Source organism: Erpetoichthys calabaricus, chromosome 7 (assembly GCF_900747795.2).
Source record: "Erpetoichthys calabaricus chromosome 7, fErpCal1.3, whole genome shotgun sequence".
Classification (NCBI taxonomy): domain Eukaryota; kingdom Metazoa; phylum Chordata; class Cladistia; order Polypteriformes; family Polypteridae; genus Erpetoichthys; species Erpetoichthys calabaricus.
The window spans coordinates 19,020,392-19,046,618 of record NC_041400.2 but is presented as its reverse complement, the minus strand read 5'-3'; the positions used below and the strand labels follow the sequence as shown (position 1 = coordinate 19,046,618).

At 38.0% G+C, this 26,227-nt stretch overlaps 1 protein-coding gene across 4 annotated transcripts in view; it reads right to left on the bottom strand.

The window, feature by feature from the left end:
• tll1 (tolloid-like 1) overlaps positions 1-26,227 on the bottom strand; it is a 351,180-nt gene that overhangs the window by 74,597 nt on the left and 250,356 nt on the right. For all 4 annotated transcript variants that reach the window (XM_051929770.1, XM_051929768.1, XM_028804997.2 and 1 more), the window contains 4 exons: positions 12,261-12,363; positions 6,772-6,888; positions 6,153-6,298; positions 893-1,088 (listed from right to left, as the gene is read on the bottom strand). In XM_051929770.1, coding sequence (XP_051785730.1) covers positions 893-1,088; positions 6,153-6,298; positions 6,772-6,888; positions 12,261-12,363 — 562 coding nt within the window. The remainder of the gene's footprint in view (positions 1-892; positions 1,089-6,152; positions 6,299-6,771; positions 6,889-12,260; positions 12,364-26,227) is intronic.

Here is a 26,227-nt window from a genome sequence, read left to right as displayed (position 1 = left end):
AGCAGTATACGGTACATAGAATAAGCTGGCAAAGTAGAGATTTTCCAAATTGTACAAATTTATGCATCCATTTTCGGTATCTGCCAGTTTTACTACATGATCAGGAGAGCCACATCTTCCTAGTATTTTTAGAGTTAAGTGAATAAAGGCTGACAATTCATTTTGGGCTAAGTGGCCTGTTCCTGTTACGAGTCTTCTAACATTCTAAAGGCTGGAAGTAAGTCTGGACTGAATGCAAAGTCACTGAAGGCCTTGTTCAATGTATGTGTCTTCACACACTCGTATAGGGTTAATTTACAATTGCCGGTATTATCTTGTCAGGGATAGGAGACCCATCACAATTGCATATTAATACTGACTACCCTAATTAAAGCAAAATGTTCAAATTGACTATTTTTGACATAAAACACAGTCCCATATCTTTATTCCATTTTCTTGTTGCTTATATACCACACTAACCAATAATGAGTAACATTTCATAGCTGTCAGCATATTGTGCAGCTTGCATACAGAACATAAGTTGATCTTGATAAGATTATTTAGTTGTACATTATAAAGTTGCCAATGGAAAAAATACACACAAAAATACAAAGATTTTGTATTTAACGAAGCAGATTCAATTCTCAGTCTAAATCACAGATGCAGAAAGAACCCTCATATAGTGGTCCCTCATTAAAGTCATAAGCAAGAGGATTTCTGTTAATGATTTGTTTACCTACCAAAGTTCTGAATTTCAAGTACCTAATTTTCCTGTTATTTATATCTCATATGTGATTTTTTTTCCCTTAGGCTGACAATAGTGTATTTCTTCAAAACAGCCCATCAATATTTAATAGACACAGGTACTGCTCTGTAACCTCAATCCATTTCAAAGTATATTGATCAATGGTACCTTTGAAGAAATTAGCTGCAAACCCAGCTTTGTTGACAGTTCCATCAGAAACAAATTTCATCCATAAAATGTTTGAGGTAGATCGGATGTCTTCTGGCTTATCATAGCCACAGAATCTCCCAATTAAAGGGCTGCTCTCTGTATTACCATCACGAACCTCTAAATAGTCGTAGGCGCAATTGTCATGCCTTTCAATCTGCCAAGAAAAAAAAGTCAATTTGTTTCAACTAGCAATTATATACAGTAGAAGTCGCAGTTCTGACAATAGATAGATAGATAATATGCAGTATATATATATATATATATATACTGTATATATACAGTAATCCCTCGCTATATTGCGCTTCGACTTTCGTGGCTTCACTCTATCGCGGATTTTATATGTATGCATATCTAAATATATAACGCAGGTTTCTGCGGACAATGGGTCTTTTTACTTCTGGTACATGCTTCCTCAGTTGGTTTGCCCAGTTGATTTCATACAAGGGACGCTATTGGCGGATGGCTGAGAAGCTACCCAATCAGAGCACGCAGTTAAGTTCCTGTGTGCTTAATGCCTCAGCGACTGTGCGCCAAATTCGATTCCGCTGCGTTAACCAGGAAGTCTTGTCTCGCTCATTCAGCATCAACGTGTTTTGCTGTGTAAAGAGTTAACTTTTGTGCTCTTTTGTGTTTATCTTTGTGCATAGTCAAGCCCTTTGTTATGGCTCCAAAACAATCTGCTCCTGCTACTGCTTCAGGGACCATGCCCAAGTGCCAACGGAAGATGCTAACAATTGCCGAAAAGGTAAAAGGTTTGGATATGTTTTATTTAAAAAGGAGGAAAAGAATATAAGATTTATGGCAGCAGTGTCCTTTAACCAGGGTACAAAATGAGTTGTAAGTGGGCGTAATAAGGCGGTAAGGTTTATAAGAGTGTGGGAAGGGTTTATAAAGCCTTAAAATATATATAAATAATAAAATAAATATAAGGTCGTGACTTCACGGATTTTCACCTATCGCGGGGGGCTCTGGAACATAACCCCCGCGATAGGTGAGGGATGACTGTATATATACTTGCAAATAAGTTGGGCCTTGAAACCTGAAAAATCGATCATAAAATCAGACCCCCGACTTATACGCCCGTTCAAAAATGTGTCACTTAATTTTTTTTTTTTTACATCTTCTTGGTTCCTCCAATTTCTTACCAGTTTCTCAGACACATCGAATTTTATGGTAGCAGCGTAGTTACCAATTTCTTTTGCCACTTCAACGACTTTTAATTTAAAACCAGCTTCATATTTTCTTCTGATCGAAAGCTCCATCGTAGATAAGGGATGCTCTTACGATAAAAGTGTATGAGGGTGTGAGATACGAAAAACACAAAACAGTGCAAATGTTGCTTTGGAATAGCTCGGGTATTACCGTGTGGTCACGTAGGCACAATACATTGAATAAAAACAGGCCGTGTGCTCCGTGGTTACTCTCTCAGGTGGGCGTTAGCATATCATAATCTCTTCGACCAATAGCGTGAGTTTTCTGCATTTGACTAATATGACCAATATTATAAAATACCGGAAATTATACGGTAAAATCAAGCCCCGACTTATCCATGGAAGAACTTAAACACAAGTATATAGGGTGTATATATATACAGTACATATATATACTGTATATACGACGGGCACTCAGTTATAAACAGGAATTTTAATGCTTTGCTCTTATAAAGAGTGCAAGGTAGACATGACTTATTGGACAAAAACATGCATTTTTGAACTTATCATTAGTAGTGCTTCCCCCTTCCTGTTAAAGAGGAAGGAGTTAAAGATTTTTATCTAAAATGCTGTTTTGGTGCACTCCCAAAACACATGTCCTAGTGAGGCTAGAGCTAGATGGCAATGTTCACAAGTTGGATCTTATCCTGGTTATATTTTTGGACAATGTTAAATAAGCTAAGTGTGATCAATGAAAGATTTGAAGTTCAATGACTGAATGCTTTTCACATATGGAGCTGGAGTGTATTCTCCTAGGCTTTAAATGAAAGGTCCTTTTTCCCACTGTACCCTAGCATTGCTGAAGGGAAGATTCTTTGAGATGTTTTTATATTTTGTTGAGATGCTGTCTGAGTCTTCAAAACTGACCAGTTTTGCTTCTCGAATAGAAATACGAGGTCTGAAAAATTGGGTATATTTCTTTTAACAAAATTTCAAATTTTGAAAATAGTGGGAAAATTGTGTTGTAGTTTAGTTAAATCTGAAGCATAATTATTCATAAGATACAAATACTCTCTGTTTAAACAAATCTGTGTCTTTGTGTGTACTAATTTTGCAATTAGTAATTTGTAATGTTTGTATTTATATTTTTTGTTAGAACTTGTTAGAGTGCTCTGCGCATGTATCCAGGGGAGAGTATTATGCAGTAAAAAGCTAAATTGAATTGAACTGAATATTCCTAAAACATGAGCCTAGGCAGGATAAAGGAAACATGAGGGTCACACTGTGAATTATTGGTGGGAAACTAAAAACTACAGAGCTTAGTATCTTAGCCATTTCTCTACACTGCAAAAGTTGCTCAGACCTCTAATCATAAATTTAACATTTTTGAATTCTAACAGAAGACTATATTTTCATTTAATTTCTTATTGCATATCAGCCTTTCAGAAATAAAACAAGACTTGTGCACTGTCAACAGCAAAAACTGTTTAACTATTACTATTTTATATAATATAAATTAAAAGAAAAATCCCAAAAGGCAGACTCTTTTGCCCTCTATATTAGACTTATGGGGATAAAACAAAAGTGAATTTCAGCAGTTAATTACAAAGACTGCAAATAGTGTAAAGAAAGACTAGCTCTTTAATCTTATTTTCAGCTTATGGTGCTCATGGGACACACTTCCACTAAACCTTAAGACAGGAGCATTTTGAATATTTATAGACAGTGAGGTTACTAATGTGGTGGAAGTCTACTGAGTTTGCTATATAAAACAACCTTATGTGCACAAATCATCACATTGCTTTGTAAGAACACATGCGGAAAGAAAGAAAGAAAGAAAGAAAGAAAGAAAGAAAGAAAGAAAGAAAGAAAGAAAGAAAGAAAGAAAGAAAGAAAGAAAGATTTTACAATTAAATTCGATGTATTCTAAAACCTTATGTGCACAAATCATCATTTTGCATTGTAAGAACACATGTAGAAAGAAAGAAAGAAAGAAAGAAAGAAAGAAAGAAAGAAAGAAAGAAAGAAAGAAAGAAAGAAAGAAAGAAAGAAAGAAAGATTTTACAATTAAATTCGATGTATACTAAAACCTTATGTGCACAAATCATCATATTGCTTTGTAAGAACACATGCGGAAAGAAAGAAAGAAAGAAAGAAAGAAAGAAAGAAAGAAAGAAAGAAAGAAAGAAAGAAAGAAAGAAAGAAAGAAAGAAAGAAAGAAAGATTTTACAATTAAATTCGATGTATTCTAAAACCTTATGTGCACAAATCATCATTTTGCTTTGTAAGAACACATGTAGAAAGAAAGAAAGAAAGAAAGAAAGAAAGAAAGAAAGAAAGAAAGAAAGAAAGAAAGAAAGAAAGAAAGAAAGAAAGAAAGAAAGATTTTACAATTAAATTCGATGTATTCTAAAACCTTATGTACACAAATCATCATTTTGCTTTGTAAGAACACATGTAGAAAGAAAGAAAGAAAGAAAGAAAGAAAGAAAGAAAGAAAGAAAGAAAGAAAGAAAGAAAGAAAGAAAGAAAGAAAGAAAGATTTTACAATTAAATTCGATGTATACTAAAACCTTATCTGCACAAATCATCATATTGCTTTGTAAGAACACATACGGAAAGAAAGAAAGAAAGAAAGAAAGAAAGAAAGAAAGAAAGAAAGAAAGAAAGAAAGAAAGAAAGAAAGAAAGAAAGAAAGAAAGAAAGAAAGAAAGAAAGAAAGAAAGATTTTACAATTAAATTCGATGTATTCTAAAACCTTATGTGCACAAATCATCATATTGCTTTGTAAGAACACATGTGGAAAGAAAGAAAGAAAGAAAGAAAGAAAGAAAGAAAGAAAGAAAGAAAGAAAGAAAGAAAGAAAGAAAGAAAGAAAGAAAGAAAGAACTAATTTTGAACTGAACTTTGTTAATCAATACTCAACAAATCATTTACGATATTGTAAGTAAAGCATACAAATGAAGGCTTTCCTGATGTGACTGTGGTACCAGCCGGTTTGGAACCTGAGGATATTGAAGTCATGTATGCAGCATAGACAGACTTCATTAGACAGTGCTGTGAGAAAAGAGCTGTACAGACTGTATGTGCCGGCACGTCATTGGGAGTCACTGAGCACAACACCAGAGACACCCTGGAGGAGCAGACGTGGAGGGGCAGAGACAACGGGGCCAGCTTGGGGGAACTTATATAGACCACCATTGAACAAATGAACTGGTGATTTGTAATGGCGGGTGCTGCACGGCATCATTGCTTTTAATTCCTGTGTTTCACTGCTTGATCCTTCAGTCATGGACAAATGTCCTTTCTATGGAGAAGGAGAGAATATTTTTCACTGTTTTATCTTCTGTTCTAGACTTTGGCCTCTTTTAAATGTTCTTACCTCTGTTTTTAGTGTTCTTAATCTACCTTTTAATGATTGTGTGTTTATTTATGGTATTAATAGAAATACGAATAATGAAGATACAGTAAATGTCAGATTGGTAATTTCCTCATCGGACAGGCCAAGCTGGCCATGTATAAATCCAGAAAAGAGAAAGTGAAGTCAAATAAGCAATGTGACAGGATAAGAATATTCCATGGACTTGTATAAGCCAGGGTATATTTGAAATATAAATTCTACAGAATGACTTTATTTTAGAAAGAAAGAAAGAAAGAAAGAAAGAAAGAAAGAAAGAAAGAAAGAAAGAAAGAAAGAAATTAATTTTCTGTTTTGAACTGTACTTAATCAATAATCAACAAACTATTTACATTATCATAAGTAAAAAAAAAAACATAACACACCTCAAAGTAAAAAAAAACAATACCTAGTTCACATTTCAAATAAGAAAAATCAATTAATTATCCTCAAGTTTATTTAAGAAAGAAAGAAAGAAAGAAAGAAAGAAAGAAAGAAAGAAAGAAAGAAAGAAAGAAAGAAAGATTCACTCCATTCTAAAATATGATATACGGTAATTAGGACACCTTTCGGAAAGGAACTGTAATTGGTTGACAGTAATATGACAGACACAGTTAAGCCTTAATGCAATTTTCGAAAGGGCTGATAAAAAGTAGATATTTCCTTTTACCTCGAAAGCCTGAAAGCTTAATCCTACATTGTAGTTTTCTGACACTGTTATCTTCCATACGCATTCCTTCATGGGTCTATAGTCGTCTGGATAGTTGGGGGATTGTATTTGGCCTGCGTCTTTATTTATCTCACCCCCACAGATGGCTGATAAAGAAGATGAATGGAGAAATCAGTTGGGCTAGCAGAATGTCATTTATGATTTGTTAACGTTAATAATAAGCCATTCTTCAATTAAGCATTTATGTAAAATATGATCAAAATGATTCTGACTTTTAAAGTTAAATGAAAAAGATGAAAATATTATGATTCCCATTAAATTGAGAACATGTCAGGATATATGCATTATGACAGTTATTCTTCTGTAAATCAAACACTAATTTCAGCTAAACTGTATTAAAACAGAGTAGCTTGCTGAAATTCATTTATATCAGAATCATACTAAACATACCGTATGTTACTTCAGATTCTAAGAGAAGTCCGTATGAAACAAAGCGGCCCTGAGTAACTATGCAGTAGTATAGCAGCACTTCAATGACAGATCCATGGCTTAGTTAAGTGTTAATATGTGAACAAAGAACAGCGATCAAGCCACCATTATACTGGTGAAAAAGCCAAACCTTCATACAGAGCTGCAAAACCCTTGCCAACCCAATTACTGCTGCTGCGGAACTCGATCCACATACGACTGTCTGTAGACATCAGCACCTCCGGGACTTTGTCACCACAGAATCTACCTGCAGAAAAACAAAATAAAGTCATCTTCATTTCATTTCATGAATTAATCACTGGACAGCAATTTTTTTCAAAATTTTTGTTTCCTGAAAAAAGTTTAGTAATTATGATAGACAGTGTCAAGCTGAACACAAATATAATTTCACATTGACTGTATCATGTAGGAATTTTAATAAAAAACAACTTTTATTGAATTTAGTGTGTTTAATTGCTTAATTATGCCCTGGCACGTTATTTTAGTTTTATTGAGCTAACAATGTTTTGCTGCTGATTTTCATTTGTACTCCGCATCTGAAGTTTCTTATTTCAATGTCCAACAATAGTCGGCCAGCACTGATGGATTCCACTTACTCTAACAACGCATTTCTGTTGCTGTATTTGGCCGATGTCTCCAGAACTCTGACTGTGTCTGGCTTGTCTGACTCCTCTTCTTCAATTTGGTTGTGGCCCTATAATTAGCTGATGGACAGATATTGTTGTTTTTCATTTATATTGATTAGTTTCTACTTTGTTTTTGCTGTTTTTTTAACAAAACTATATCCACATATGTGACACTTCTCTATTTAGTGAGTGGTCTAATCTATTCTTTCATTTTGCCATGAGCGTTGGTGCTCTGGGCCTGCACTTGGTGAGAACTGCTTTGCAAAAAAAAGTAATTTCTTCTGCGGTATTGAATTTCTGAGGTGGCCGTGATAGTGAGGCCATCTAGCTTGGTGAAGAGGATTACTTGTGTTCTTTCTTGTGTGTTGTATTTACCCCATTTTGTACACCCTTTGCATGCCCACCCTACCTAGAAGCAGGCCTCTCTCTCTCTCTCTGAATTGCCCTTCATGAAACTTCTTCCATTTTATTTTTCCCTACAGGGCTTTTTGGAAGTTTTTTTCCATGTCTTCGTAGAGAGTCAAGGTTGGGTGGCTGTCTAAAAACAGGGCCTGCTAAGGCTGATTGAGTCATTCCTTGTGTGATTCTGGACTATACAAGAAATAAATTGTCTCTGCCTACATGCTAGTAATGTCCTGGTAAAACCTTTCACAACTGCACTGAGATTGGCAGGGAAGAAGTCCAAGTGTGACTGCAGAAAATGAATCTTTAGTGACATGTTGTACTTCACGGTTTTGTATGCTTCATGCATGTTGTCAACCAGCTGGACATCCTTTGGTGCTCTGTAGCTGGCAAGTAAATTCTAAGAAAATCTGTGAATGCCTTCTGTACAATTTACTTTGACCCCACTAGCAGATCTTTGAACTGATTGTCATTGATGCCACACCTAATATGTTGACTAACAAAAAATGCCTTCCTTAATTTTGCTGTCAACTATTCATGGAAACATCGGTCTCAACTATTAAAATTTTTCTCCTTCCTTCTTCATCGCTTTTACAAGATTTTTCAATTGCCCAAGTTTTACACGAAGACAAGGCAAAATATCTTTGTTGAGTTGATAAGTGGTTTATGTGGCACACTTTTCTGCCTTAGGACCAAATGCTTACCGAGCGTTCAATTCATTTAATGGAATGAGACTCTTTAGCACCGCTGTCCCTTTCGTAGTATTTGGTATATCCAATCTGCATTCCTAGTAGCAGTGCCACTTCTTTTAGAGCACCATGGATTTTCCAGTTGTAAGTCCTTTCAGATACACCCAAAAGTGTTCAGCAAACAAAATTTTCAATGTTCAGTTTTATTAAAGGATAAGTTCGTTTTTTTCAAGTTGAAGTTATTTCTTCACAAACATGCTATATATGCATTTGCCATGTGGAATTGTGTTCTAAAGGTAAGCACTTTCTGTTGTCACACACGTGCATAGAAGACAGCTGAAGGGCCCTAGTAACTGTAATTCTTCCGCCACTCCAGGTGTTGACACTGTGTCCTAATGCATTTTTATTTTCCTCCGTCTGCAGACCAGGCGACTGATGGCTATAACACCTCTGACGACACTTCCGATATCCGTCCACCTGAACCCATCTCTTCCTGCCAGAAGCACCCAAAACCGGAAGCTCCACTCTCTTTGGCAGTTCTGTTGTGAACTTACATCTATAAAGACATCTCTACAATTACTGCGTGTCTTTTTCTTTGTTTTAGCAAATCCATTATATGAGATGACCAGACTGGTACCCCAACTCTTTATTGTTGTGATCTCCTTCTCTTACACTATATATTTAAAAAAATATTTTGTCTGCACTGGTGCTTTACATTGTAGGCTTTGGGGCATGAAGGAAAAACTTAAAAACTTACCAAATATATTGATTTTTCAAGCCAAAGCATTTGTTCGAATATTGATCTGTAGCTTGCATTTACACATATATTGTAAAATAGTTTATACATGGAGCGGCTGCTGCTTCACCACCTGAGGCCACAGATCTGTCACACCCTCGACCCTCTGCAGTTCGCATACCAGGAGAAGGTGGGAGTAGAGGATGCCATAATCTACATGCTACACCGATCCCTCTCCTACTTGGACAGAGGCAGTGGTGCTGTAAGAATTATGTTTCTGGACTTCTCTAGTGCCTTCAACACCATCCAACCTCTGCTCCTTAGGAACATGCTGACAGAGATGGGAGCAGTTTCATACCTGGTATCATGGATCGTGGACTATCTTACAGACAGACCTCAGTATGTGCGTCTTGGGAATTGCAGATCTGACATTGTAGTCAGCAACACAAGAGCACCGCAGGGGACTGTACTTTCTCCGGTCCTATTCAGCCTATATACATCGGACTTCCAATACAACTCGGAGTCCTGCCACATGCAAAAGTTCGCTGACGACACTGCTATCGTGGGCTGTATCAGGAGTGGGCAGGAGGAGGAGTATAGGAACCTCATCAAGGACTTTGTTAAATGGTGCGAGTCAAACCACCTACAACTGAACACCAGCAAAACCAAGGAGCTGGTGGTGGATTTTAGGAGGCCCAGACCCCTCATGTACCCCGTGATCATCAGAGGTGACTGTGTGCAGAGGGTGCAGACCTATAAATACCTGGGAGTGCAGCTAGATGATAAACTGGACTGGACTGCCAATATTGATGCTCTGTGTAAGAAAGGACAGAGCCGACTATACTTCCTTAGAAGGCTGGTGTCCTTCAACATCTGCAATAAGATGCTACAGATGTTCTATCAGACGATTGTGGCGAGCGCCCTCTTCTACGCGTTGGTGTGCTGGGGAGGCAGAATAAAGAAGAGGGACACCGCATGCCTGGACAAACTGGTGAGGAAGGCAGGCTCTATTGTAGGCATGGAGCTGGACAGTCTGACATCCGTGGCAGAGAGACGGGCGCTGAGCAGACTCCTGTCAATCATGGAGAATCCACTGCATCCACTAAACAGTGTCATCTCTAGACAGAGGAGCAGCTTCAGCGAGAGACTGCTGTCACTTTCCTGCTCCACTGACAGACTGAGGAGATCGTTCCTCCCCCACACTATGCGACGTTAACATTATTCAAAGTTATTGTCTGTCTGTATACCTGCATTGTTATCACTCTTTAATTTAATATTTTCTTTATCAGTATGCTGCTGCTAGAGTATGTGAATTTCCCCTTGGGATTAATAAAGTATCTATCTATCTATCTATCTATCTATCTATCTATCTATCTATCTATCTATCTATCTATCTATCTATCTATCTATCTATCTATCTATCTATCTATCTATCTATCTATCTATCTATCTATCTATCTATCTATCTATCTACATACCATTATTTTAACAAAAAACACCAAAGTTGTCAGAGTCAGCCATTTTAAAAGAAAACCAGCCATGCACAATAGCTCAGCACTTCATCTTCATGAGCAACAACCTTTCGGTCCTGACAGACCAAATCACAGCAAACTTTTTGTGCCACGTGGTTGGTTTTGCTTTGATTTACTTCCGTATTTACGTGAGAATTCACACAAGTGAATAGAAGACGTAACCTTACCACGAGAAAAACAGTGCCAGGAATATGCGATAAAATTATTATTTCCAGATCCCTTTTGTTGTCACAAAACATGCGTTAAAAATATGGAAGGCGTGGATCAATACTCAACAGCTATCTTGACTTGAAAAGTTGACATATTTGGTAACTTTTAAAGCTTTTCCATACCTGTGAATTTCCCCTTGGGATTAATAAATTATCTATCTATCTATCTATCTATCTATCTATCTATCTATCTATCTATCTATCTATCTATCTATCTATCTATCTATCTATCTATCTATCTATCTATCTATCTATCTATCTATCTATCTATCTATCTATCTATCTATCTATCTACCTACCTTCCATTGTAAAGTGCCAGTGTAAGCAAAATATTTTTTTAAATTTATAGAAAACACTTAACTTTAGAACACAAGTTTGCATAGAAAATGCATACTGTATATACCATGTTTGAGTTGCAGAAATGCAGAACTTATCCTATAATATTACAGTGAGGAAGATGACTGTTCATTTCATTTCTTTATTTCTCCACCAACCATACTCTTTCTGCTTTCATCCATCCATTTCTATGGCTTTGAAAATGGAGATACCAACAAACTAATGTTTGTTAATGCCTATGTAAATGCCATCTTTAAAAGCTTAATATTTTGTCATTCCATGTTATTCAATCAGTGTTATCTTTTTCGTTGAATAATCCTTTTCTTGAGAAAGTCTAGTTTATCTTATGCCCATTATGGACTGAAGATGTCAGAAATAAAGACACTGTCATGGTGGTACAAGGCAGAATAATGTACCCCCCGAAAAACATCCATAAGTGAGAAAGAGCAACTTAGCCTTTAAATATACGTAAAAATTCATTTGGTTTTGCACAATGAATACGTTATGAAGTGGCAGTCTTTTTGGTTTTCATTACATCTTCAATTCTAAGTGTCAAGCTTCAATGAGATACAAAACAATTTCCTAAAAAATGAAGAATGTGTTCCAAATGTCCCCAGAAAGGAAAATAACTTTTGTTCATTTACAAAAATATATTTGTGCAATGTGAACATATACTGTATATGTTTGCTTAAACATAATTCTGAGCAGCGTTTATCAATAAGTGCCAACCTTTGAAGGTGTTGAAGACACGAATCTCCACAGCGCTTGAGGATTCAGCTGATCTTTATATAGCATTGTGAATACAGATTAAGTGTGCATTATATGTATATATGAGTTAAGATGTTAATCTCCAACTTAAAAGCTGTTCATGAGATACATCTTGGTAAATATTTATGCAACTTGAATCCAGCTTTACAATATTAAGGGAGGTAACATAAACACATTACCCTTTACACAAGGAGGCTAAAATGACATCACATCTTGCACCACATTATTTCACTGCGAAAACATCTCAACACAGTTTAAAGAGTTAGAGAAGTATTAATGAAAATTTAGAACTGATGACGAGTAACAATAATAAAAAATTACCAAGAAGAGGCGCTGTTCTCCAGTAGCCATCTCTTACTTCTACATAGTCGTACCAACATAAACTGCTCTTATAAAGGTCCATAGTGGTGAAGTTTAGAGAAATCTGCAATAAAAATATGGACAGTTAAGTTTGCACAGCACTTGTCACTGCTTCTAGGACAATGTGAATTATAAATCAACTTCTATATTCAGTTTTGGATGTCAAAATGCTGCATTTTTTAACTATAATAGGATCAAGGTATATGTATCATTTTATAAACATACTGTATACTAATTTTATATATATTTCAAAAGGGTGCTTGAAGATGCCAGAATGAAGGGGCACTATCACAGTGGTAAAGGGCAGAAAAATGTAACCCCAGAAACGTCCATAAGTGAGACAGGGAGTGAGCTACTCAGTATGTCAGTTTGCTCAGGAAAGGACAACGTAAGGAACATATGCTCCATCAGGTATGTAAGAAACAGCGATGGCCTTGGTGGAAACACTCGATGTGCCCCAGGTCACTATAGTGCAAGAGATCCAGCAGGTGGTCCTCTATCAAATGACAGTGAGACAAAGAGTTAGGACTGAGAAGGAATCTGAGGACACTAGTGAGTAGTCTATCCAGCAGATGTTAGTGGTGCCTGACACTGTGTATAAGGTACAGGAGACACCATGGAGGGATGGAAATTAACCAGACGACCTCCAGACAGAAAGGAGGGGTGAAGAGAGCACACAGCTGGAAGATGTCGGATGACTGCCCAAGAGACTTAGATAGAATGGGAATTGCCTTGTGGAGGAACACAAGGGCCTACTAAGAATGTGCAGAATCTCCTTGGACTTGTACTGCACACCTCAGGGCACTATATAACCTCACATTCTGTTAGCCTTCTTGATGGCTTCTGAACACTTTCCGGCAGTTGAGAGTGTAGAGTCTGCTATGAGTCCTAAATCCTTCTCATAAGGTGAGCTTTTGATTTTTAGACCTCCCATTGTATACTCAGACCTAACATTTTTACTTACATGTAATATTTTACATTTATTTATGTTAAATTTCATCTGTCACAAATCTGCACAAGCCTGTATTCTGTCCAAGTCCCTCTGTAATGATTCAACGAATCTGAGATTATCTGCCAATCCACCTATCTTGGTATTATATGCAAACTTAACAAGCTTGTTACTTATTTTCCTATTCAAATAATTTATACTAGTCGACCCGCAGCGTAGCATACGCCGCATAATTATTTATTGATGGGTGAACACTTCCTGAACGACACAGTTATCCAAATGGGGTGGGTTTGAGGATACGACTGTGAGTGAATGAAAAGATAGAACACTGGAGAGAGCAACATACAATTGTCCGTGACTGAAAACTGGTTTTGGCAGATACAGGCATATCGTTTTGAAAGTTTGACCCTGTGCTTTAGTAATTGTCATTGCAAAGGCTAATCTAACAGGAAATTGTCTGCGTGTAAAAGTAAAAGGCAAATTTGAATCTGATGGGGTCAGGGAAATCCGGGGAATAAGGACAGTTTGTGAGGTAGCAGCTGCGATAGTTTTACACTCCAGCACATTGCGGTGAATGCTGGTAACAGAAAGTCTAGTGCCATTATAGAGACTTCTTGCTGGCATGAGGTTTCTGAGAAGCATGATGACTGAACCAATTTTAATTTTGAGTTTATGCAGAGGCATGCCAGTGGGAGTAAGACTGCTAAGAAATTCTTCGGGGAATGAAAGTTGATCTGCAGGATTGTCTGTGACGATGGAGTCAACACTGGTGAAAGTTACTTCGTCGGTAGGGATAAGTTTCAGTACTTGTTCATTAAAGTGTAGCGAGTCTTCGTTGGTGACGTGTACTGCTCGCATACTGGGTTGTTCCGGAGTCACAGTTGAGAAGTCGATGTCGCCATATAGTTGTTGAACGGGATCAGAAATAAGAGGAAAACAATGTGAAGGTAATGTTGAAGGTGTTCCATTTTTCCCCTACTCCAACACCGAGGAGCCATTTTGCGAAATCTTGTTCGTGAGGAAGAGCTGTCATATTTGTCGTCAGTGTACGCATGCCTCGAATGTACGCATGCCTTGAGAGCGAGGGTGGACGCGGGAGGAGGGTTAGAGTTGGTGGGCGGGGCTCTGTCATGCGTACACCATGCACACTGCCTGCTCATGCCCCGAGAGCGAGGCTGGATGCAGGAGGAAGGTTAGAGTTGGCGGGCGGGGCTCTGTCGTGCATATCCCATGACACGGGAGGAGGGTTAGAGTTGGCGGGCAGGGCTCTGTCTTGCGTGCATGCGTACCCCATGGTCAGGCGACTTAGTCTTTTATATATATAGATATATGTTAAAAAATAGCAGCCCTGACCCCTGTGTTTCACCACTCAACATTCCCCAATTCTGAAAGGTTTCCTTACACCATGACCTTCAGCTTCATATGTCTGAGACAATTTTGCACCCATCTACATTCTACAACCTGAACTCCCACTTCATGATGCTCAACTTCTCATGTGGCACCTTATCAAACGATTTCCAAAAGTGAAGACAAATAATCTTCTTATATAATACGCTACTGTGTCTGTCCAGGATTTTAAATCACCTGTAGCTCGCAAACCGTTTGACCTATTGACCTGAAATTTGGTACACAAATACTACATGACCTCTACTGTCTGCTTTTTGGGTGATGATTTTTATTACTCTTTTTATTTTTATTTTATTGTAGAATCAATTCTCGGCAGTGTGCAGCGTTACTTCCTCTACCTCTTCATATCTCAAATCATTCTTGAGGCAGATTGAACACTTAAGTGCCAGCTTAAGTAAAAAATTAAGAAAAATTTACTAAGTAATTGCAACACAAAAACTGACTTAGTCAGTTTTAACGCAAAAACATGCCAATGGAAGAAGAGAAGAAGCGGGCCACTAGAGTGGAGAAAAGAAGAGCTGCTCAGGAATCAGCAAGTGCATCAACCTCTGAGCAAACGGATGGTAAACGTACAGAGAAAGAGTCTGAAAACTATAAGTCAAGTGTATTCACTGCACGTTATTGTGCAGTCCGCCGTTACTGGTATCATATACAATACTCCACATAATATCATATACTCCACTTTGGTCGTATCTTACAGAATTCCATCATGTTGGTAAAACATGACCTCCCTCGTCTGAAATGATGCTGACTGTTAAGTACAACTCCTGTTCTTGCCACGTGTTGTTTAATCTTTTCCTTAATAATTCCTCCAATCAATTTCCCTTTGATGTACGTTAAGCTTAATGGCCTATAGTTGCTTTTATACTGTATTGTATAATGAGATAATATTTTCCAGTCCTTTGGAATTTCCCAAGTGCACAGTGACTCCCTGAAAATATGCATCAAGGATTCATATCTGTACTCTCAAACAACCTTATGAATTTGAGGTTAAATATTTTCTGGTCCTGGTGATTTGTTTGATTTCAACCTATTTAATCTAAGCAGTACTTCTCCCTCTACAATTTCCAAATCCCTCAGTACCTCCTTAGTTGTCCATTTTACCGGTGGGAGGTTATCCACTTCCTCACATGTGAAGACCTCAGAGAAATGTGAGTTTAGAGCATCTGCTATTTCCCTATTTGTATGTTTTAATTTCCCTTTACTATTCCATCCATCCATCCATCCATCCATCCATTTTCCAACCCGTTGAATCCGAACACAGGGTCACGGGGGTCTGCTGGAGCCAATCCCAACCAACACAGGGCACAAGGCAGGAAACAATCCCGGGCAGGGTGCCAACCCACCGCAGCCTGTACTATTCCTTATACAGTAAATGTAAAAGTCATACTACAGTGCTTTTCTAAATGCAGAATAAGAAAAGGGTAAAAATACCAACTAATTAAATGAGATCAACTATTATCAATTATTATCACTGATTGGGAATCTGGTTGGAACAAAAACCTGCAGCCACAGAGTGTCTACAGGAGTTTGGGAACCACTGGATTAGATACAAATATTTAGATAATCATTCACATCCTTCCAATTCACAAATACAATTCCTTTTGTAGAGCAAAGTCACGTCTGGTTTAAGAAGCTCACTGTTTTCACCAAATGAGTAACAGCTTGGAGCCAAGTCTGACTTACCAAACCACACACAGCACGTTTGTTGGAAGGGAAGTTGCATGCGTGTGCACGCATCCCGTATTTTTTTGTTTTTCCCTGTTAATGGAGACAAGGAGGAAGGAAGGTGGGAAACTGGCATACATTGCAGTTCTGAATTGAAAGAAAAACATTTAAAGGAAAACCTCATAAGGGAATGTGCTTTCACGTGACTTTCTAGAGGATGTCCTTCCAGCCCATAAAGTGCTTGATACAAATCTCAATCCATTAAGAACCTTGCCTTTGGATATTTTCACTTTAAACCAGTATAAACCATGTAATAAGGGCAACAGGGTTAATGTTCTGCATAAAATTTCATTTTTGAGATGATCTGTTTGAAAAATTGCAATGGCATGTTACGTCTTTAACGGTCATAAGAGAGAAAGGCTGGCAGCCCTTCACTCACTGCGCCAATAACTTAATCTCCACTACGTGGATACAAGATAAAATCTTTGTGTTTCTTGGCCTGAGATGGACAGGCACAGAAGGACAATCAGCCGTGTTGCATTAGGATGAGTCAAACAGACTTCATGCATCAAGACTGATGGGAAATCCCACAATAGGCACTTTGGGTGCATTCATCACACTGCAAGAATCCACCTGACTGAGCTACAGTTTCCAGCACATTTAGCCACACCACCATTTTTCTATCTTGATTCATCGTGTGAATAAAACCCGAAGACTCTTCTGGGTGTCAGCACCTGCAGTTTCTTACATGGGAAATCCTACAGAATTACACAAGTAATGCTTCTAAATGACAAACATAAGAGTGTGGCTGCGATGCTGTGCTTAACATCTGCAGCCATTACAGCTTTCATAATCTTTTTCCAGAGGAAGTTAATTCATCCTTTGAAAGCTTTTCCCATTTCAGCAGTGGTTAAAGTAGTCGTCTGCTTGTCTTTGAAAACCTGGAATTAGCCTGATGGCAAAATGCTGGATATAAGCAGAGCCACTTATGATAAATGTTGCTTTAAACAGAAGTCTGCTCTTATACAATCAGTCAAATGGAAAGAATAAGCAGAGACAGAAAAGTTGGGTAAAACACACGCACTACAATAACTCAAGTAAGGAGCAAAAGCTTCTTCATCTGATAAACATCTGATTAAACTAAGATAAAATGCCGTGTCTGTCGTAGTATGGTGCCCTGTTAGAGAGGAGGCAGCACTCTGCCTTTCATTAGCTTCTTTCAGGAGGGACTTTAACTCTGTGTGACGCCAAAGAATGATAGAATACCTATAAATAGTGGATGGATTCATATCTCATTTATGTTACTAGTATGGCTTCATAATCAAGCAGTAAGAGACACCAGTATCAGTGCCAGCTGGAATGCCAAAGTAAAATGCCAATGGAAACGGGGAGATTTGTGGCAGCACAAATTCTTTCAGAAATAATCTGGTACATGTGAGCGAGAAATCGACACAGCGGCTATCTGATCTGCACCTGTAGGACACGCTTACAAAAAACCTGGCAGCTGGACAAGCTCTTACAGTGCAGATACAGTATGTTAATACCTAAAGCTTCTGCACATTTTTACAAAAAATGCTGCCCCGAATCTAAAAAATGCCACGAGGACGTGGATTTTTTATTTCCTTTGACTGAACTGAAAAATATTTTTTGGCATTCAATCGGGTCACTCACCCTGGTGTCCAGTAGTTCATCAACTTCTAGTCACTTATAACTTTTAAAATAAAATTGTGGTGAGATGTGAAGATCTCCGAGACCTTTCTGCAAAGCTCACCGAAAAGTAACCAACTCCCTTAATATTTACAACCTATTGAATGAAAAGCTGTTTTTGGGTGGCATGGTAGTCCAGAGGATAGCAACTGCTAACTCACAGCTCCAGTGGAATAAGTTTTGAACCCCAGCTTGGTCACTTTACATGTCCTGCCAAAGCAGTTTAGCTTTTTCTACTCCTTGTGTGTGTTATTTTATTTGGCAACACTAAACCAGACTGGTGTGAAAGTGCATTGTGTCATGGAATGGCTCCTTGTCCTGAGTCGATTTGTACCTTGGACCTGATTTTGCTGTGACACTTACCGTATATACTCGTGGATAAGTTATCCCATGGATAAGTCAGGACTTAATTCTGGTGTTTTATAATGTCAGTCGTATAAGTCGAATGCGGAAAACACACTATTGGTCTAAGGGATTATGATATGCTAACACCCACCTGAGAGAGTAACCACGGAGCACACAGCCTTTGTTTTTCTATGTATTGTGCCTACTTGACCACATGGTAATACCCGAACTATTCTGAAGTGATGTTTGCACTGATTTGTTGTTTTTGTATCTCACACCCTCAATCACCTTTATCGTAAGAGCATTCCTTATCTATGATGGAGCATTCAAACAGAAGAAAATATGAAGCTGGTTTTACATTAAACATTGTTGAAGTAGCAAAGGAAATAACTGCTGCAACAAAGTTCGACGTGTCTGAGAAACTAATGCGAGGTTGGAGGAGGCAAGAAGATGTAAAAAAAAATGATAAAAAAATTTAAGTGTCGCATTTTTGAACGGACATATAAGTCGGGGTCTGATTTTATGATTGAGACCTGACTTATACGTGAGTATATATGGTAATTGTGTTAATTGTGTTTGAGTAAACTTATAGATTAATAGATGGAAAAAATGTTTTCTACAAGTTCTGTGAATATTTTTTCCCCAGGCACTGCAGTATGTTTTTTTTCCCACATCTCAAAGACGTGTGTTACCCAACTTGGTGACTCTAAATCGGACCAGTGTGGAAGAGTGGTCTGCATGAATTTAAATAACTTTCATAATTGTCCTTGTGCACTTGTGGAATAGCTTATTTTATTTACTTACCTATCCACCTATTTTCCAGACATTAGAATACTAGAACATTAAAAACACATAAACAGGCCATTCAGACTAGCCAAGCTCGCCAATGCTTTTCACTTAGTTCTTCCAAAATATCATCAAGTCCTGATTTGAAAGTCCCTAAAGTCCCACTGTCTACCACACTACTTTTCTGTAACAGCTTAAAATCACATTGGACATTAGTGAGTACTGACTCTAATTACAGAATCACAAAGGGTAGTGCTGATGCCTTACATATTCGACCATGACATTGACTTGCACATGGAGCTCCCAGAGTATCTTAAATAACGCAGAATGTTATGTTTGTCCAACCTCCATCTCCATCATTGCCTTGGCATTTGGAAATTGTCCTTGACGAGGGTCCAGTCATTAGAAAATTAGAACAATCTAAATGAAAACAGGCCGTTCCAACCAAGCTCGCCATTCCTGTCCACTTAATTCATCCAACATAACATCAAGTTGAGTATGGAAAGTCCCAAAAGTCCTACTGTCTACCACACTACTTGATCACTTATTCTATGTGTCTATGGCTCTCTGTGTGAAGAAAAACTTCCTAATGTTTGTCTGAAATTTACTCTTAATAAGTTTCCAACTGTGTTCCAGTGTTCTTGATGAACTCATTTTAAAGTCACAGTCTCGACCCACTGGTCTAATTCTCTTCATAATTTTAAACATTTCAATCATATCTCTTTTTGCTTAAACTGAAAAAGTTCAAATCCTTCAGTCTTTCCTCATAAATCATCCCCTTCAGCCCATAAAATGCAGATAGATCACTGCTTGCTTACTCTTCTTTGGTTCAGACTGAGTGGAGTGGCCATGTTTATTTCTAGAAAATATGAAGAGAACCTAACTGATCAAGGTCGACAATTTTCCACTGTTATGTTTATATTTATATAAATATATACTGTATTTTTATATATATATATATATATATATATATATATATATTTATATATATATATATACACACACACACACACACATATATATTGGGCAGAAGGCTGGCAGCTCATCCTGGCCGGGATGTCCCTGAGATGGAAGGATAGGGGAAGGCAACTTTTCCAGGACACTGTCTTCCCCAAAATGCTAGATGGCAGCACCCCTGGAGTGAAATGGTGCCCCGGATTCCTGCAGGGCATCCTGGGACTTGGAGTGTGGTTTCTCAGCCCTGTCACGTACTGTGGGGGCCGCCAGGAGGAGCTGTGAGAGGACCGGAAGACTCATGCCTCATCCATAGCGCAGAAATACTACTAAGTCACGAGGACGGGAGCCCCGAAGTACTTCCAGGCTGAAGAAAAAGCCAATTCTCCGTCTGACCCGGAAGTGCTAGTGAATCACGGGGGTGGAAGGACAGAAGCACTTCTGGGTCAAGGACTATGTAAAGGACTGTTGGAGACTCAGCAAGAGAGTCAGAGTCAGGAGGAGTAGGACAGAGCTTGCTGGAAGGTGTCGAGGAGAGAATAGTGTCATTAGTTGTGCTGATTTGTTGTTTTTATTGCCTGTTTATTGTGGTGGAGGTGCTTTGGGGCACTATACTAAGAAGAAAGAATTAATTAAACAACTTCCTGGTCTTTTATCCTGTGTCTGTCTGTTGGGATATATATATATATATATTTCTTTTCTTTCTTTCTTCATCCTGTAAAGCACCTTGAGCAACATCATTTGTATGAAAACATAATATAGAAATAACCGTTGTTGTTAACAAGAGAGATTCTTGTTTTTTTCTTTTCTTAATCATAACAATTAGTAAGCTTTCAGCTGCATCACAAACCTCCAGAGTAATTTATGCAAAGTTAACATCCAGCTGAGCAATATGTATCATTGAATAATATACGTGAATTATATGTAAATACTCAGCTGCAGAATGCATGACAATATAGAATAAAGTTACTGTCAACTTAACACTGTAGTGTAGTACATAACACACATCACAGAAGGGTAAACTTAAGTTTAACTGCACCTTTTAAAGTAATTAATAACATCCTACAGAGTAAGAGGTGATTTGAATCTCAGAGTATTTTTGTACCCTGTACACTTCAGGGAATTAAAGTAGCGCCAGAGTCATTTTTATTTAACATTCAGGGAGTTGGACAGTGTCGGTGTTACATGTTTTTACATGGGTTTGTGTAGTGTAGTGTTAGAGTCTAACACAAAGTGGAGGTAAAACCACATTGGAAAAGGTAACACTATATAAAGAGTACATTTAACACTTAAATGTTAAATTTGACACATGAAATGGTAATTTAACAATGGCAAATTAACTGTGTAGTGACATTCCAAAGTGTAGATATTTTAGTGGGACACACTGTAGAGATGTATAACCACTTTATTTGTTATTAAGGCCAAAAGAAGCCTTTGTTAAGGTCTTGCCCCTTGACAGTAGGTTTAGGTTTAGGTTTATTTGTCATATATAGGTTAACACAGGGTCAGCAAACAATGAAATGTGTATAACGAGAAAAACAAGTCACTCAGCATAGATCTAATAAAGCTAAAAAAAGTAGATGAGTAAAAGAAGTATTTTTGCAGTACCTAAACTAACACATTGCCATCAATTCAAAAAACCACAAGGGCACGTAAAGAATGTGTAAATTGCACACAGACGGTGGGCTGAAGAAGAAACGCACACCCTTCTTCTTCTTCTTCTTCTTCTTCTTCTTCTTCTTCTTCTTCTTCTTCTTCTTCTTCTTCTTCTTCTTCTTCTTCTTCTATCATAGCTATTCCCATTTGTATATATGGTTGATGTTTTTGTTTGACTAGACTTCTCCAATAACGCTTTCGGTGTGATTTTTATCAGCAGATGCCTTTATTTCCTCATAATTGAATATATGTATTGAATTCATTAATTAGTGAATTTAATTAGTCAGATAATTGATTGACTGATTTGTTAGTGTACATGTGATGCTCCGGTGTTAGAGTACCTGTGATTTTGAACATATTCGCCTCACAAAGAGCTAATAGTGTTAAAATAATAAAAGCAGAGAGAACATTCTGAATACATGTTATCAAATGCAAACCTCTCGTCAGCACACATATTCAATCAATGATTTCTCTGAGACAATAAAATGAGAAATTAAGTCCCAGGCACAAGGAAAAGATGAAGGCCTAAGAGAAGGTTTATGGATGTGGGGAGAGAGGACATGCAGGTGATGGGGGTGACAGAGAAAGATACAGAAGACAGGAAGAGATTGAAAAAGATGATATGCTGTGGCAACCCCTAATGGGAGCAGCCGAAAGAAGAAGAAGAAGAAGTCCTAAAGACACTGAGGATCAATCTAATTCAATTGCCAATAAATTAGAGGCTGTATCTGTATTGTACAATGAGGGACAAAATGAGGCATATGTGTCAGTGTGCCAGCTTGTTTCCTCACATTCTCTTGGCTTGGTTTGACTTTGCTTTGCATGTAGTAATATTAACAATACATACGTCATTCTAAAAGTGGAAAATTCCCCCTGCACCACTCAGATAAACAATTACAGTTCATTTCTGTTGTTTATTTGGCACGTGATTGTCTTGGGGCACAAAGTGTGAATTCAATTTAAACAGAAAGAATTTAACAAACAGGCCACTATGGAGCTTTACTGGAATGTAACCTGGACACTGTCAGAGAAAAACTCAGCCAACACATACACCCCCAAGACAGTGGGATTTGCAAACTAAATAATTGTGTAATAAATCTGATCCCAAACTCATTAAAATAATAGAAAGAAACTCAATTTAAAAACAACTGTGTTTACATAAAAAAACAAAAAAAATGAAATTAAAAAAATAAGCACAACTAAATTAGAGCTGCTTGTGAGTTGCAGTGTGATATCATTTTATAGAATTTGCTGTATTACATACAGAATTTGCATTTTTCATCATTTATTCCTTTCTCTTTATTTTTTTTTTTAGGATTTTCTATTTTCATAACAGAGTTCAAACTGTGAGTCTGATACACAGCAGTGACAACACCACTCTCATGGAAAATTACAAAATGAGCCGCCATGAGCTATAGATATTCTTCTGTTATTTTACCCCGATGCTTATGCAGGTATCTCCAGCCATAGGCATATTATAATCTCAAGAAATTCAGCCACTACACATTGCTGGAAAGACTTGTTGTTGTCCGACATTTTTCTTGTATCATCCTATACACAGTGAATTCAGAAGGTTTGCAGACACTTCCCCTTTTTTCACATTTTGCTGTTTTGCAATTTTGCGTTAATTCATTTCAATTCATTTTTCCCCTCACCAAACAACACTCAGTACCACAGAATTACATAAGTAGAAACAGGATAATAATTTTCAACAAATTTCTTAAAAAAAGGGGGCTGCTTTTCTAGCCAGCTTATCCAGGACAGTCTATGTGTGTCCTTCTCAGTTCCAATATTTAAACTCTAAAATACTAGTAGTACCGGGTTTTACGCATATCAAGTCTACAGTTAACTGTTCCAATAATATAGTAGCACTAGCTAATTCAAACTCATAAGAACAATTCTTTGATTCTTAATGATAGCATTCTCAAAAGATAGATAAACAAGTGTGAGGAGATCCTGAAAATGACATAAAGGTCCAGTAACCACCGATTCCACAAAACACAGAGAATTTAATGTCACACACGTGCGCTTGGGAGGCAAGCTAAGGGCTTAACTGAGGGCAGAAAACGAGAGCAAGGATTGACAAAGTGCACTAACCTTTCTTCTCCCTCTTCTGCAGATCACCTGAACAGAAAACCCCCATAAAACTCCTGCAGTTCCAGCACTTCCTTCCTAACCGCGCCTCCTTCTGACCTCACTTCTGGCTTGAACCCTTACAGACCCACCTCTTCCTCCGCTGCAACTATAAAAGCCCAGCTCCTTCCCTTCTTATCCTGTCTCTATTTGGAAGCTGACCCAGACAGTTCTCTGAAGCTAATATTTTTGCTTGCAGTGTACACAATATACGGGCTGGATCAACAACGCCTTTCCTGTCTTCGCTTGTGTTTTACAGTATGTATATATATCACATCCACATTTAGCTATTTTCAGAACAACGTTTTTATTAACAAGGTTGACAAGAGCTGGACCCTGTCCTGATAGGATGGATGCAAGTCAGTTGATCACGAGCCATACTCACACAAAGCCACTCATGATTTGCTGCTTTAGTCTCTAAATGCCCTAACATGAATTTCTTTGGGATGAAGAATGAAACCAGAATACCCAAAGAAAACTCAAGCAGGCAGAGCGAGAAATATGCTTATTTAGTGGTTGCCATGAATGCTCATAGGGCTGTTAGTAAGGTTGTGTGGTATACCAATACTGGAAAAGTACTAAAAAGCATAAAAAAAATTTTAAATGTTGTGATACCAGCATTAGGGGATTTTAAGTACTGGAATTAAATGTCAGCTTTCTTCTCAATCCCCATCCCCATCTTTCTTTGACACTTAAGTATATTTCTCTGCAGCCTGGAGCCTCCATCCTGGAGTTCCAAGTACTGTAGGTGGAGCTGACTCCAATGGGCAGTCCAAGTAGGTGGAGTTGACTCCAATGGGCAGTCCAAGTAGGTGGGGCCGACTCCAATGGGCAGTCCAAGTAGGTGGAGCTGACTCCAATGGGCAGTCCAAGTAGGTGGAGTTGACTCCAATGGGCAGTCCAAGTAGGTGGGGCCGACTCCAATGGGCAGTCCAAGTAGGTGGAGCTGACTCCAATGGGCAGTCCAAGTAGGTGGGGCCGACTCCAATGGGCAGTTCAAGTAGGTGGAGCTGACTCCATTGGGTGCCAATAAAATCAGATTTCCTGAGTTCCGCCCCTTTACACTTTGGTTAAGATTAGGGTTGTGGGAGGGTTATCGGACTCAAATAATGCCAAGTACAGGGGGTCCTCAGGTTACGACAGTTCCATTCCTACAACAGTGATGTAACCCGAATTTTGGTGTAAGTCGAAACACTCCCTAGCCTAAGTCACTTACCTATCCTAACACATTTGCAAAATCATAATCTAGAACATAAAAACACAACTAAGCCACAGAAAAAGAAAAGGACATGAATAAATTGTACTGTACACTGTACTGTAATAACAGAAAAAATGAGTGTAAAAAAAATCCTTACCTTTATTCTTTCTCACGTCTCAATTTTTTTAAGTTTTTATGGGAGTGAGCGTTGTAAAATCGAAACATCAAATGTCGAGACGTTATAACCCGAGGACCCCCTGTACTGTCAAATAGGTTAGTTCCGCCTACTTGGAGCTCCAGTGTGGAGGCTCTAGGCTGCAGAGATAACAGATTCTTGACACGCAATATTGCAGTTGTGGAAAAAATGTTCTATTCATAAATGTGTTGAAACAAATGTACATGCTTCAATGTAAAATTGGAACTTCATGGGGGATCGCCTACCCCTAATTATTATGGTTGGTACTTCACAGCTTCGAAAGAGAAGTAGTGTATAGTGTGGCACAATGACATGGCATTGTAGGCAGGTGAGCAATTGTTCAGTGCATCAGGGAGGCTGGAGTGAGACGGGGTGGGGGGTTTGGAATTATCCATTATCTGCTTCAGAACGGTTTTCATACTGGTACTGAGATCTGAAAGCTTGGATTGATACCAAAGTCAAAATTTGACTACTAATCCAACACTAGCTGTGAGGCAGTACCACTACTCCATCACATCCCATTGTATTTTGATGGTTATTTGTAATATTCATCAATAATAGTATCCATTTTCTCTGCCTTTTTGCTTCTGCTCAGTTCCTGATAGAGGTGGATAGCTATTTACTGTAGATTGAAATTGAAGTTAATTGTTTAACTTGTTAACTGTAACTTGGTTCTAACATTCTTTTAATACAGAACTCCCTCACCAACTGAGAACTTGTAATACCACCTTAAATACAGTTCTCCTGATGTTTATTTTGTTGACCTGTTTTTATTGGCTTTTATTTTAATTCTTTTAGACTAACCGCTATTCACTTTAAACACTTACATATGGTCTTCCGATTTTCTCCTTCCCTGCTTTTTGACAGCCGCCTTGCTTTATTAACAGACGTCCTCTTTTGAACTCTAGTAACCTCTCTCAAGTAGGAGA